Raw genomic sequence first — 13,589 nt, 5'->3', positions numbered from 1 at the left:
TTTTTCTTCATAAAATGTCCTGAATACGGGACATTCACACCGCCATAGTAAACACAAGGTAATGAAGGTTACGCATGACAACTGAAATATGCGGTAAAAAATCTGACTTAAAACGCCTGAAAACAGCTTTGTCAGGCGACTATTTAAACCCGACTTCATGTGTAATGTGATGTAGCAGTTACTGAGTGACTGCGTGCTCATATTTGACGCAACGTTTCTCCGCAGAACAATAACTAATCCGAGTGTGTGTGTGTGCTTAGTAAACAACCTGGGATTGAGAAACCATGGCGGTAACCGGTCTTACCGTAATATATGTATAACACAATTTGTCCACATTTGAATTCCACAATCCACGCTATTTACGTCAACTATCTTAACAGAAACAAAAGATGTTACAAAATGAACTTTGCTTACGGTTGAGGTCAACTCAATAGGCTGCATTCAAGCTACAGTGCATTTGGTTGCGCGCGTATTAGGTGGATTGCGGTAATGTGAAGTGGGTTGGCTTTTTCCTGTAAAGCAGAAGTGGCTTTTTATTCATGAAGATGTGAAGAGGAAAAGCAGTTGTTCCACTGACACCTCTCTGGCAACACGCCGTCGGGCGCATTCCGCTTCCACGTCATGCTGTTATGATTATCATTAGTCTGCGCGTAGTGACGTCGTTGTATACGAAGTTTTCAGCCTCGCTGTTGGATGCCAACTATTGTTCCAAACGAGTTGAAATGCACTGATCTATCTGAGAATGATAAGTGGTATGTCAGCAGTGCACTTTTGTTTTTGTGTTTTTCGCCTGGTTTTCTGTTCTAATGTGTGTTTGCTTTGTTTCAGATATCGTCATCGTGCACCATCCCGTTTCTGTGTGTGTACCGGTGAACCATCTGGTGACCCTGAGTGTCCGTGCGGAGAGCACCAGTGACCTCAACTACCAGTGGTTTACTGACGATGAATGTGAGGTATGCACACAGTTGGACGTCACGTTTCTATGGCTGTAAATGTATATTTGACTGCTAGCTAACTAATAACCCGTGCAGTCAACATTAAAAAAGGAGTAGCAATCATAGTTTTGTTTCAATCTATGTCATATATTTGGTGAACGTAGTGAACATAATTGTTGTGTTTTTAAAAATATATAATTTAAAGCCAAGTTGATCTTGCTTGTACCATGTTGTTTATATTTGGTTCATATGCTCATGTTTTAAACTTTATTTATAGCTTGCATTTTAGATGCAACAAAAAGTGCTTTCCAGAAAAATAAATAGATACATTAAAACAGATTATTAAACTCAAACAGGGCTTAGGGACTTGTCGCTAAAGAAGTCACTTAACCCACACCCACATACAGAAACCCACGCAGAAAAAATATTAGGTATGGAACAGAGGAAGTTACACGGAACTACTGCCCACACCTTTGACTTGATCCAGGGCCCAGTGTGGGCCCCCGTTGAGGTCTGGGGGCAGCACCAGTTCAGCCATCCTTTAGCTGGCACTGACCCGTAGCTGGGCACCTCTGAAGGCCAGCTGGCAAACACCAGAGGGACAAGTAGAATGGTATTCAGTAGCGAGACGATTAGCTGTCGTACATGAAATGGTGAGGATTGAAAAAAATACAAAAACATGAGTACGAAGCACAAACATGATTAAACAAGACAGTTGCAGCAATTTGATGTTTCAGTATAAAGTAAAATAAAACAAATTAGTTACTATTAAAATATTTTTTCAAATGAATGAGTTGCTCCTGTACCATCTTGTGTACTGCACATTTAAAATGACAGGTAGTTTAGTTTTTTTAAAAAGTGTTTAGAAAAATAAATAATTGACGATTGTTATTTATGCTGGCAGAAAACAAAGCTCGATTGTGGCTTCTGTGCCAAGAGGGAAATACCAAAGTAGTAGTTATGTAACTTTGACTGTGCTTCTGTTATCTCACAATGTAATGATCATTCTGTCTGTTCTTGAAGGTGTGGGGTGAAACTAAAGCAGATCTCACCATCAAAGCCAGAAAAACTCAGTGTTATGTTTGCCGAGTGAACAATCATTCCGGTAACTGTGTGTTCAGTGACTGGGTGAAAGTGAAGGTGCACGATATTCAGACGGCAGGTGAGATCAGTCTCTTTCGAGGAGGTGTGAGAAATGACTTCTTGCCCTGACTTATTCTTTATCTTTCTAGGTTTACCAGCGCAGTGGCAGGGTGATCCACACATTGTTATCAACCCCACATCTCTCAGAGTTCAACCAGCTGCTAATGTCACCCTTTCTTGTGTTGCGTACGGCAAACCAGCACCGCAGTATCAGTGGTATAAAAATGGGCTGCCGCTGTTTAATGAAACCAGCGACACACTTCAGGTGAAACTACTACTTCATGTCTCAGAATAAATCAAAATCAGTGCTTGATGTGTCATGATCTTGTAGATCGACGGCGTCACGGTGGAGCATAAAGGGTCGTATCTGTGCTCGGTGTCTAATGTCCTGAAAGAGTGCTGGAGTGACGCGGCAGAGCTTGATGTTGGTGAGTAAATGAAAGTCATTGTACTCCATTTTAACTCCATTTTTGTGATTAAACACTCGCCTTAGGCAATTGGGTCTTTTGTTGTTTTCCATTGTGCGAAAGGTACTTTCCCATTTCTACAGACTAAAAAAGGAAGTAGCTTGACTCCTTATACTGAAAAGCCTGAGCCCAGACAAACCAACAGGAAAGTGATGCAAAGTGAAACTAGCTCTCACAGTCTACTGTTGATGTTTTCCATTCCCTTTTTGTGGATGTGGCCTTGATTCTTCTTTTTTTTCGTCCTCCAGTGCTGAATGACCGCCCCGCACCTGCCGCTCTCACCGGTAACAAGTCTCATCCTCTTGTCTATTTTTAGCGCCGTTCATAAAACCAAATTCAAAGTTCCTCATGGTTCTTTATTTGCACTTCCCCCTTGTTGTCTCTAGCCAGCGATAAGGTGGCTTTACTCATTGGCAATCTCAACTACAACCACCACCCGTCCCTGATGGCGCCAGTCATGGACGTCCACGAGCTGGCGAACCTGCTGCAGCACCTGGGCTTCAGGGTCGTGTCTCTGCTGGATCTCACCAAGGAGGAGATGCAGGCGGCCATCGAGAAGTTCATCCAGCTCCTGGACAGAGGGGTTTATGGTGAGTCGTCCCGCCTCTTTGTAGACATTTATGTGTTGCTGTCCTCCAGTCACGCGTTACGAGGAGGTATATTTATACGTCTGAGTGCGTGGGTGGATTTTTTTTAAATAAACATCCTCTTTCAGAGTTGGTGGCTTTACTGGCTGAGGAATTGGCTGTAATTTCTTTCAGGTTCATTTCACTAAATAGCTCTGTTTTGATAGGGGATTTTGTTATTTGCAATGTTGTGTCTGTATATCGTTGATCCTCTTATGAGGAAATTCAGTTGACAAGTTGAGCATTAATGCAAATTATATAGGTAGTACTGTCACCTTTTAGCTAGCAGGGCGTCTTGGAAGCACTGTGTGTTTCTGGCACTATGATTTTAGGCAGAACATTCTAAAGCCGCCCACTTTTTCGCACACACTTAACTTCCCAGACTGCGAGATGCCGTCTAAATAACATAACAGAGGGGCCAAAGGCAAGGGTTTTCAAAATCTTCAGCAGTTTTTTTTAAACCCCACAGATGACGATAAAAATCTGTCATTGACTGTTATGTCAGCGGTGCACCTCAGAACACATAAAGATTTGGACCCAACACCCATCAATAAGCTCCTTCTGCAAGCCGGAAATCTAGTGAGATTGCACATGATGAAAGAGAGTGATTCATTTGCCATTAATCATAAGTTAACTCTTCTCAAATTTTAATTGACAGCCCTATTATTTATTGTATTTTTAATTGTCAGATCGCTTCTTGATTGGCTACCTTCCGTTCCATGATCCAGTTCAAGTCAGGAGTGATCAGCTCTCCCAACACTAGGGGGCGACCGAGATGCTTCCTTGAGGGCAGATACGGATCTCGATGTCTGGTGGCTTAGGCCAATAACCTATATCAAGCCGATATTCTGGGCCGATATTTGTCACATTTGGCTTTGGTATTAAGAAAACGTAATTGTGGAGATATTCATTTGTTTGCAAACCTTCCATGAGAAAAAAATAGATGGTATAGATTCTAATACAGAACAAATTTTGAGTGACCAACTTGCATGAATCTATCATATCATAATAACATAAATAAACAAAAACATCCCATAAAAAAAGGCAGGTGACTTCAGTTGCACTTTGCAAAAGCTCCATCCATTACATGACGTCAAGTTATCCAGTGAGGTGGTTTGTTCGATCACTTTGCAGACTTTGCAGTTTATAAATCCCTTATCAAATCCAGATAAATATCAGACATGGTCTGAATCTTTCTTCCTGCAGGCCTGTTCTACTACGCCGGGCACGGATACGAGCACGCTGGCCGCAACTACTTGGTGGCCATTGATACGCCACAGCCCTACAGACCTGAAAACTGTGTGTGTGTGCAGCGAGTCATGTTGAAAATGCAGGACAAGGAGACGGCGCTCAACATAGTTCTCCTGGACACCTGCAGAAAATGGTACAAACAATCGCACCATAAAACGTAAACATTTCAGTTAAAAAATGTCTTGTATGTGACAATGGAATGCATTTTTATTTCTTCTGATCAAGGTGCAACCAAGGGGGGGCGCTGTCAGCCATCAGACCACAACTACCAAAGGGAAATACTGTCTACGGTTTTGCAACGTATGTCCTTTATGACGCCATTTATGGTCTCTAACCTTCGACTTCACGTTAGATCTGTATTGTTTTTCCACGAAGATGTGAAGATGCTGAGGCGTTCGAGGTTCAAGATGGAAGGAAGAGCACTGGGATCTTCACCAAATACTTAAACAAGCACATCCTGGAGGTCGACAAAGTCACGCACGTGCTGGAGAAGGTTTCGGAGGGTGAGCCCCGCCCGCCCGCCCGCCCGCCTGCCCGCCTGCCCGCCTGCCCGCCTGCCTGCCTATCTGTCTGTCTGTCTCGACCATGACGTTGGGTTAATGCGCTTCACTTTTGTACTGGATGACGTACTTGAATCTTTTTCTTGTAGTATAACGGTGACTAAGCAGAAGCAGTGAGGAGTTCTCGCCGCCTTTTTAAAGCGCATATTTGGTCAACTTCTGCTAAAATAATTACATGTGCGGCCGCAAGCCTGTGACCTCATTCCCTGGAAATTCACACTGTTGGCTTGAGAACAGAAAGAAACATGAGAGCAGCTGAGTGGAGGACAGCTGCTCTGCTGCTGGGCTCCTCCTGCCTCCCGTCTTAATGGGTTCGCCCACAAATCAGGGGGATGAGGAAGGGACACCCCGCTGCTAGCTCTGTTTGTGTGTTGTGAGCCTTAAGATTCTTGTAGAAGGCATGGTTTCATTTCACACTCCTTTTAGAATGGAGAAAAACTGACAGTCATTCAGTTCAGGCATAATACAATTTTTCTGCTTGGTTCTGTTTTCCCAGCCTTTATGGCCACTCTCAGAGGTCAACAGAAAGCAAAATTATTTCCCGAATTTTGCCTTGAAAAGTTTGAATGTTAATAATAATAAAAAAAAAAGTATAGAAAAAAATTCCAGTTTAATGTTGAAGCATTTAAAATCTATCTAAGAATTCTACACGTTCAATTGTTTCTTATGATGTTCCTGTTTATGGTTTGACCTTTAGGCCACAAATGAAACTTGTCGGTAGAAAATATTTACAAATTATTATCTGGAAAGAAAAAGTGTAATATATTACATCAACATTACAATTGAATGAGCATGAACACAAGTGTTTTTCCCTATATTTCACTTTATTACCGTGTTTCTCCCTAAGTTTTGCAAATATATAATCTCATACTCTGTTCCTTAAAAAGTTCTTTATATGGTGCAAGTTCACTTTTTCTAAAATCCTCTACCGGCTGTTGCGACACTCAGGCAGCCCCTGTTCCCAAAAAATTCATGGCAGGGACATTTTAATGATTCACTGGAAATAAATGCACTCTGTCCTGCCGCTTTGCCACTTTAATCACTCGGAACATTTCTCCTTTTCAATGATAGATTTAGGCCGAGACCAGCTGGTCACTGACAAACAGGCAGTGGAGGTCAAGCACACGCTGAAGGAGCCTCGGTCACTGGCCGATCCGGTTCATACCAAAGGACACACGCGAGAGCTGCACCGGAGAGAGGCCTGCTGGAGACAAGCGAATGGTGAGTGGCGCTTTGGAGAGGTGTCAAACTCAAGCTCATGTGTGTCAGGAACAGGCTTTTTAGCTCGGATTTTGAAGCAGTGCATCCAAAGCTCCACCCCCAGACCATAACACCGCCCCCAGGCGAGGAGCAGGGGGGTTCTGCGGGACACTGGGGAGCAGAATGCTCCTCTGATTTAAAAGCCATGAGTTAGTTTTGTATACGATTCTTTAAAGTTTGTCTGACATCCCATCAACAACAGCACGCCTCCATGCAGCAAGTGTCTTGTGAGATAACAGCGGTAAACAAACATGGGTCCCTGTTGTCCAAGGTAATGCTAGAAAACGGTTGAGAATTTTTGATTTTTATTCATATTCAGCAACATTACCAGCCGCACACCCTTTTCATGGGACCCAGTGGGATGACGCTATGAGTAGGGCGTTGTACAGGAATAATATGGAATATGTTATACAGAAATTTAGGGCGTCCTGCTGAGAAATAGGACGTCCAATTTCTCATGCTTTGCAGTTTAGGGCCTCCTCCAGACACACCCCCTAGCTAAAAGCATGGTCTGGAATAAGTACAGACACAATGTGTCAGGCAAAAAAATGATCAGTTCTATTGAATAAGCAAAAACAGATCACCTTTATTGAGGCATTGAAGTTAGTTTTGACCATGGAGCTCTTGTGTTGAGGCAAGATCAGCATTATGAGAAGGTGATATCTACAGAGAAAGATGTGCTCGCATCATAGAAATTCATCTTACTTTCCTTGTGGGCGACTGACTGCTTGCTTGGTTGGCAGACAAGATAACATGCTTCAGTGGTTGAGGATAGTGTGATAAAATCTTTGGAATTTATTACCCAGTGATGCAATCAGAAACACGTAGAAGTAACGATTTTGTTCCCATTAATTAAAATAACATCTAATCTGATCTCAGTCATGTGGAAACACATTTTGAAAAGCTGAAAAAGTTTCAAGGGGGTTAAAGGGAGTTTATTCGGGTGCTACTGGAGGTTTTGTTGTGCTTTAAAGACCTTTGTGTGTGTTTCAGAGCTTCCGAAGAAGAAGCGCCTGGTGTTTTTCTGCGGAGCCGAAGTGGAAATCAGCTTCTCAGCTTTGTTCTCAAACGTCCTGGTTGTGTTTGCCAAAGTGAAATCGACTGGTCTCAGAACGCAAGATTGCACCGTCAGGATGAGCAGTAAACCTGTAAGTACTTTCTTGTTGTGTTAAAAAAAATGGTATCATGCTTATAAACACAGAGAGACAAAGTACTCTAGTCAGTGGTTTATTTATCAGCATCACCAGTTTCCATCGACCATCGGAGATGACCGTTGGCCCACATTAGTCACATGTCTAAGGAACCTCTGCCCATATATGGACTTACAGCTGAACCCGGTGACAGACAGGAAACAGGAAAGACCTTATTTGTCGACTGCTACACGCGCTGTGTTTGAAGGAGTGTAGAGACATCTGCTGGTTGTGCAGTGACTCTTGGTTTAAAGCAGATTTATTGAACCTAATGATCAATTTTTCAATAGACAATGGAGGACATGTTCTCTGGATCTGGGACGTTCGAGGAGGTGGATTCGCTCATGAGCGGAAGCTCTTGCAACTCCGATTGCACTCTCCGACTGTGTGGACTCCAGAAACTGAAGGTAGGCAGTCAGAGTGTGTTCACTTCTTCTGAGCGTGAAGGTGTCAAGCTCATTCCCCGTGATGGATTCCGACAGCACTACCTGGTCATCCAGGTGGACCTCCACTTCACGCACACCAAGAGTCTCCTGCGTCAGACCGAAAGCCAGAAGCTGGCCATCGGAAAGCCACTGGTGGCGTCATGTGACTTATTCAACCGGAAGTATGGGGCAACGGCTGCCAGACAACACGACGCAGTCGCTGCCACTCAAAGTATGGACAAGATCGCGAGCTGCAAAGGCCTGCAGAAGCATCCGATGGCCGGAACTTGCAGACCCTTCACACGGAAAGCAGAGTGCCAGGCCAAAGTTGGGGTGACCAGGTGGAATCAACCGGAAGAGAATGATGAGAACGAACTGTGTCAAGCAATGAACGCTTTCGCGCTTGGTCATTAAATAATAACACTGAATTTTCACAATATTTAAGTGAGGAAAACCTCTGCTGGGGCATCATCACTGTCCGCTCCCGTGGTCCTCCACCTGCTACACAAACAGCCTTCAGTGTCATGTAATTTATTCCTGTGTAATGGTGCGTCGAAACGAGTTATGATACTAAAAATGTTTGATTGTTTTGTAAATGTATAGAATCTTTGTTGTGGAATGCACATTTTGAAAATAAATATGAAAGAAATGAACTGGCGAGTGATATAAAAAAAGAGCAGTCTGTCACGAGTACGAAGGGACGAGGGAGCTAAAGCCACGTAGGAGGACGTGACCAAGACCCAAGTGCGAGTGGTGAAAGGCACTGGAGGCAGGACGGAGTAAAAATTAGATATTTAATAATTAAACAAACAACTGAATCACAACTGAAAGCGTCATCGAACCGGGAAGAAACAGAGCAAAACGCAGAGTGTAAAAACAGTAATGAAACTAACAGAAGTGCACAAAAATTAGTAAAAAGTCAAAACAGAAAGCGTCACCGAACCGGGAGTTAAATGAACTTAAATCACAAATGAAAACCGAGAATAAACTACAAAAGAAAACCAAGAAACACGCGGCAAACAGCAAGAAACCAAAAACACTAACTCAGGACAGCAGGGTTAAACAATGTAACAAAAGAACTAGCAAGCGCACAGAAGTAAAAGCCGAACACAGGGAGAGAGACACAAGAACCGCAGAAGCCGAACACAGGGAGAGACACGAGAACCGGGAGTTACCACAGGGGATCGAGAGGAGTCCAAAATCACAGGAATCACCACAGGGAACGTGGAAACACACAGGGACTAGGAGAAGTGGCAGGAAACAAAGACACAACGATCTGGCACACGTTGCTGGAGCCCAGGTGTTCTTGAAGACCGTAATCAGGGGATAACCGGCTCCAGCCGTGTGCCAAAGGAACAGAGGGAGAGAAGCAAAACCAGGACTAGGAGCCTGGAAGCGGAGCCATGACAGTACCCCCCCCTTAAAGAACACCTCTTGGTGTTCCACCAGTCCTGGATGGACGGTCGTCGTAGACGAGGGGAGGAGGAGGCCCATTGGAGCGACTGGAAGAGCCGGGCTGCAGCGACCCGGAAGACAAGCTGGGGTACTGGAGAGGTGGCGGGTGGGAAGTTGCGGCTGGGGTCTTCGGGAGGCCGCGGCGGCGGCTTGGGAGCCACGCTGAAGACGTCGGGAGGCGGCGGCGGCGGCGGCTTGGGAGCCACGCTGAAGACGTCGGGAGGCGGCGGCGGCGGCGGCTTGGGAGCCACGCTGAAGACGTCGGGAGGCGGCGGCGGCTGCTTGGGAGCCACGCTGGAGACGTCGGGAGGCGGCGGCGGCGGCTTGGGAGCCACGCTGGAGACGTCGGGAGGCGGCGGCGGCGGCTTGGGAGCCACGCTGGAGACGTCGGGAGGCGGCGGCGGCGGCTTGGGAGCCACGCTGGAGACGTCGGGAGGCGGCGGCGGCGGCTTGGGAGCCACGCTGGAGACGTCGGGAGGCGGCGGCGGCGGCTTGGGAGCCACGCTGGAGACGTCGGGAGGCGGCGGCGGCGGCTTGGGAGCCACGCTGGAGACGTCGGGAGGCCACGGCGGCGACTTGGGAGCCACGCTGGAGACGTCGGGAGGCCACGGCGGCGACTTGGGAGCCACGCTGGAGACGTCGGGAGGCCACGGCGGCGGCGACTTGGGAGCCACGCTGGAGACGTCGGGAGGCCACGGCGGCGGCGACTTGGGAGCCACGCTGGAGACGTCGGGAGGCCACGGCGGCGGCGACTTGGGAGCCACGCTGGAGACGTCGGGAGGCCACGGCGGCGGCGACTTGGGAGCCACGCTGGAGACGTCGGGAGGCCACGGCGGCGGCTACTTGGGAGCCACGCTGGAGACGTCGGGAGGCCGCGGCGGGGCCGCGTAGGGGCCATCGGGAGGAGACAGCGGCTTGGGAGCCGCGTAGGGGCCCTCGGGAGGAGACGGCCTGGGAGCCGCGTAGGGGCCCTCGGGAGGAGACGGCCTGGGAGCCGCGTAGGGGCCATCGGGAGGAGACGGCTTGGGAGCCGCGTAGGGGCCCTCGGGAGGAGACAGCGGCTTGGGAGCCGCGTAGGGGCCCTCGGGAGGAGACGGCCTGGGAGCCGCGTAGGGGCCCTCGGGAGGAGACGGCCCGGGAGCCGCGTAGGGGCCCTCGGGAGGAGACGGCCCGGGAGCCGCGTAGGGGCCCTCGGGAGGAGACGGCCCGGGAGCCGCGTAGGGGCCCTCGGGAGGAGACGGCCCGGGAGCCGCGTAGGGGCCCTCGGGAGGAGACGGCCCGGGAGCCGCGTAGGGGCCCTCGGGACGAGACGGCCCGGGAGCCGCGTAGGGGCCCTCGGGACGAGACGGCCCGGGAGCCGCGTAGGGGCCCTCGGGAGGAGACGGCCCGGGAGCCGCGTAGGGGCCCTCGGGACGAGACGGCCCGGGAGCCGCGTAGGGGCCCTCGGGAGGAGACGGCCTGGGAGCCGCACAGGAAGGTTCGGGAGGCGACGGCCTGGGAGCCGCGCAGGAAGGTTCGGGAGGCGACGGCTTGGGAACCGCGCCGGAGTTTTTGGGAGGCAGCGGCCTGACCAGGGGAGGCGCCGGCTGGAGAGCCGCGCCGGAGACCAGGGAAGGCGCCGGCTGGAGAGCCGCGCCGGAGACCAGGGGAGGCGCCGGCTGGAGAGCCGCGCCGGAAAACAGGGGAGGCGCCGGCTGGAGAGCCGCGCCGGAAAACAGGGGAGGCGCCGGCTGGAGAGCCGCGCCGGAAAACAGGGGAGGCGCCGGCTGGAGAGCCGCGCCGGAAAACAGGGGAGGCGCCGGCTGGAGAGCCGCACCGGAGACCAGGGAAGGCGCCGGCTGGACAGCCGCGCCGGAGACCAGGGAAGGCGCCGGCTGGAGAGCCGCACCGGAGACCAGGGAAGGCGCCGGCTGGGGAACTGCGCCAGAGACCATGGGAGGCGCCGGCTGGAGAGCCGCGCCGGAAAACATGGGAGGCGCCGGCTGGAGAGCCGCGCCGGAAGACACGGGAGGCGCCGGCTGGGGAGGCGCCAGCTGGAGAGCCGCTGGCTGGAGGGCCGCGCCGGAGACCACGGGAGACGCCGGCTTGAGAGCAGCGCCGGGGACCACGGGAGGCGCCGGCTTGAGAGCTGCGGCGGAGACCACGGGAGGCGCCGGCTTGAGAGCTGCGGCGGAGACCACGGGAGGCGCCGGCTTGAGAGCTGCGCCGGAGACCACGGGAAGGGCCGGCTTGAGAGCTGCGCCGGAGACCACGGGAAGGGCCGGCTTGAGAGCTGCGCCGGAGACCACGGGAGGCGGCGGCTGGAGAGCCACCGGCTGGAGAGCAGCGCCGGAGACCATGGGAGGCGCCGGCTTGAGCAGCGCCGGAGACCACGGGAAGGGCCGGCTTGAGAGCTGCGCCGGAGACCATGGGAGGCGCCGGCTTGAGAGCAGCGCCGGAGACCACGGGAGGCGCTGGCTTGAGAGCAGCGCCGGAGACCACGGGAGGCGGCGGCTTGAGAGCAGCGCCGGAGACCACGGGAGGCGGCGGCTTGAGAGCAGCGCCGGAGACCACGGGAGGCGGCGGCTTGAGAGCCGCGCCGGTGTCCACGGGAGGCGAAGACGGGGAAACACAAGAGTCACGAAAAAAAAAATCACGGACGGGAACAGACAGAATTGGCTCCGACGGAAGAGCAGAAGAAGCAAGCGGAACACCGGACAGAGCAGAGCGGGAGGAAAGCCGCGTGACTGATTGAGATATAGAGTCCAACACCTCAAAAATGGACAGAGTCATCCTCTCCATATTACCTATACTGGTGGCCTGAGCGTCTAGTTCCTCCTGCCAGCCTTTCACCACTGCTGGGTCCATGTTACTGGCCAGATCGTTTCTGTCACGAGTACGAAGGGACGAGGGAGCTAAAGCCACGTAGGAGGACGTGACCAAGACCCAAGTGCGAGTGGTGAAAGGCACTGGAGGCAGGACGGAGTAAAAATTAGATATTTAATAATTAAACAAACAACTGAATCACAACTGAAAGCGTCATCGAACCGGGAAGAAACAGAGCAAAACGCAGAGTGTAAAAACAGTAATGAAACTAACAGAAGTGCACAAAAATTAGTAAAAAGTCAAAACAGAAAGCGTCACCGAACCGGGAGTTAAATGAACTTAAATCACAAATGAAAACCGAGAATAAACTACAAAAGAAAACCAAGAAACACGCGGCAAACAGCAAGAAACCAAAAACACTAACTCAGGACAGCAGGGTTAAACAATGTAACAAAAGAACTAGCAAGCGCACAGAAGTAAAAGCCGAACACAGGGAGAGAGACACAAGAACCGCAGAAGCCGAACACAGGGAGAGACACGAGAACCGGGAGTTACCACAGGGGATCGAGAGGAGTCCAAAATCACAGGAATCACCACAGGGAACGTGGAAACACACAGGGACTAGGAGAAGTGGCAGGAAACAAAGACACAACGATCTGGCACACGTTGCTGGAGCCCAGGTGTTCTTGAAGACCGTAATCAGGGGATAACCGGCTCCAGCCGTGTGCCAAAGGAACAGAGGGAGAGAAGCAAAACCAGGACTAGGAGCCTGGAAGCGGAGCCATGACACAGTCAAGTTGTTGGTTAAATAATGTAGTATGTCACCAACCTGTCACGCTATTTATTAGTTGGAGTATGAATAATAAAATCATCCAGTGGTGAAAGGGCGTCACCGTAAGGAACGTCTTACAAATACATAGTTTATTCGATTTCTTAGCTTCGTTTTGTCTAACAGTAGGTAGTATCGCTAAAGCACCCCCCACCAATGCAAACATATATATATATATATATATATATATATATATATATATATATATATATATATACACACACACACACACACACAAATAACTTTGGATCCCCTCGGGTTTTATGTCTTAACAATGACTAACAGACCAAACACGTTGGTCGAATATCAGAATAGATAAACGTGATGCGACGATCTCAGGACCTCAGTTTGAGCAGGAAGTATTTTTCCATCGATTGTGCAAAGTGTGAAACGTCTTCTTCATTTCGAACTAACCAATATTTCGCGTGGTTTTCCTCGGAAAAAAAATAGGCTTGCCCTCGTTGTCCCTCAAGTACATGTAGCCTATGGTGTGCTCAGCGTCTTCAGTCCGCGTTAGCTCGCCGTGATCGTATAGTGGTTAGTACTCTGCGTTGTGGCCGCAGCAACCCCGGTTCGAATCCGGGTCACGGCAGCGTGGATTTCACTTTTACAAGTTTTCCTTTGTGGATTTTACTTGCGTTAG

General features: G+C 49.9%; 1 protein-coding gene and 1 non-coding gene across 2 annotated transcripts; both read left to right on the top strand.

Moving 5' to 3' along the window:
* The first annotated feature begins 553 nt into the window (after positions 1-553).
* Positions 554-8,494, top strand: malt3 (MALT paracaspase 3). Its single transcript, XM_053885755.1, has 14 exons — positions 554-752; positions 829-953; positions 1,959-2,097; positions 2,168-2,343; positions 2,410-2,506; positions 2,794-2,829; positions 2,932-3,135; positions 4,378-4,555; positions 4,648-4,722; positions 4,798-4,925; positions 6,054-6,203; positions 7,236-7,390; positions 7,723-7,839; positions 7,915-8,494. The coding sequence occupies exons 1-14, from the start codon at positions 743-745 to the stop codon at positions 8,269-8,271; spliced, it is 1,947 nt and encodes a 648-aa protein (XP_053741730.1). The 5' UTR covers positions 554-742; the 3' UTR covers positions 8,272-8,494.
* A 4,972-nt stretch (positions 8,495-13,466) lies between these two features.
* trnah-gug (transfer RNA histidin (anticodon GUG)) lies at positions 13,467-13,538 on the top strand. The gene has a single exon. It is a non-coding gene; the product is annotated as a tRNA-His (tRNA).
* The last annotated feature ends 51 nt before the right edge of the window (positions 13,539-13,589 follow it).

The sequence above is a fragment of the Synchiropus splendidus genome, chromosome 14 (genome assembly GCF_027744825.2).
Source record: "Synchiropus splendidus isolate RoL2022-P1 chromosome 14, RoL_Sspl_1.0, whole genome shotgun sequence".
In the NCBI taxonomy this organism is placed as follows: Eukaryota; Metazoa; Chordata; class Actinopteri; order Syngnathiformes; family Callionymidae; genus Synchiropus; species Synchiropus splendidus.
The sequence above is the reverse complement of the archived record's forward strand: the minus strand, read 5'-3'. Positions and strand labels throughout refer to the sequence as shown.

What these genes read in the sequence shown, in the direction of transcription:
- malt3 (XM_053885755.1), top strand. An exon ending in TTACTGACGATGAATGTGAG is followed by an intron (nt 954 to 1,958) that starts GTATGCACACAG and finishes CTGTTCTTGAAG; the next exon opens with GTGTGGGGTGAAACTAAAGC. An exon ending in GTGGACTCCAGAAACTGAAG is followed by an intron (nt 7,840 to 7,914) that starts GTAGGCAGTCAG and finishes GGATTCCGACAG; the next exon opens with CACTACCTGGTCATCCAGGT.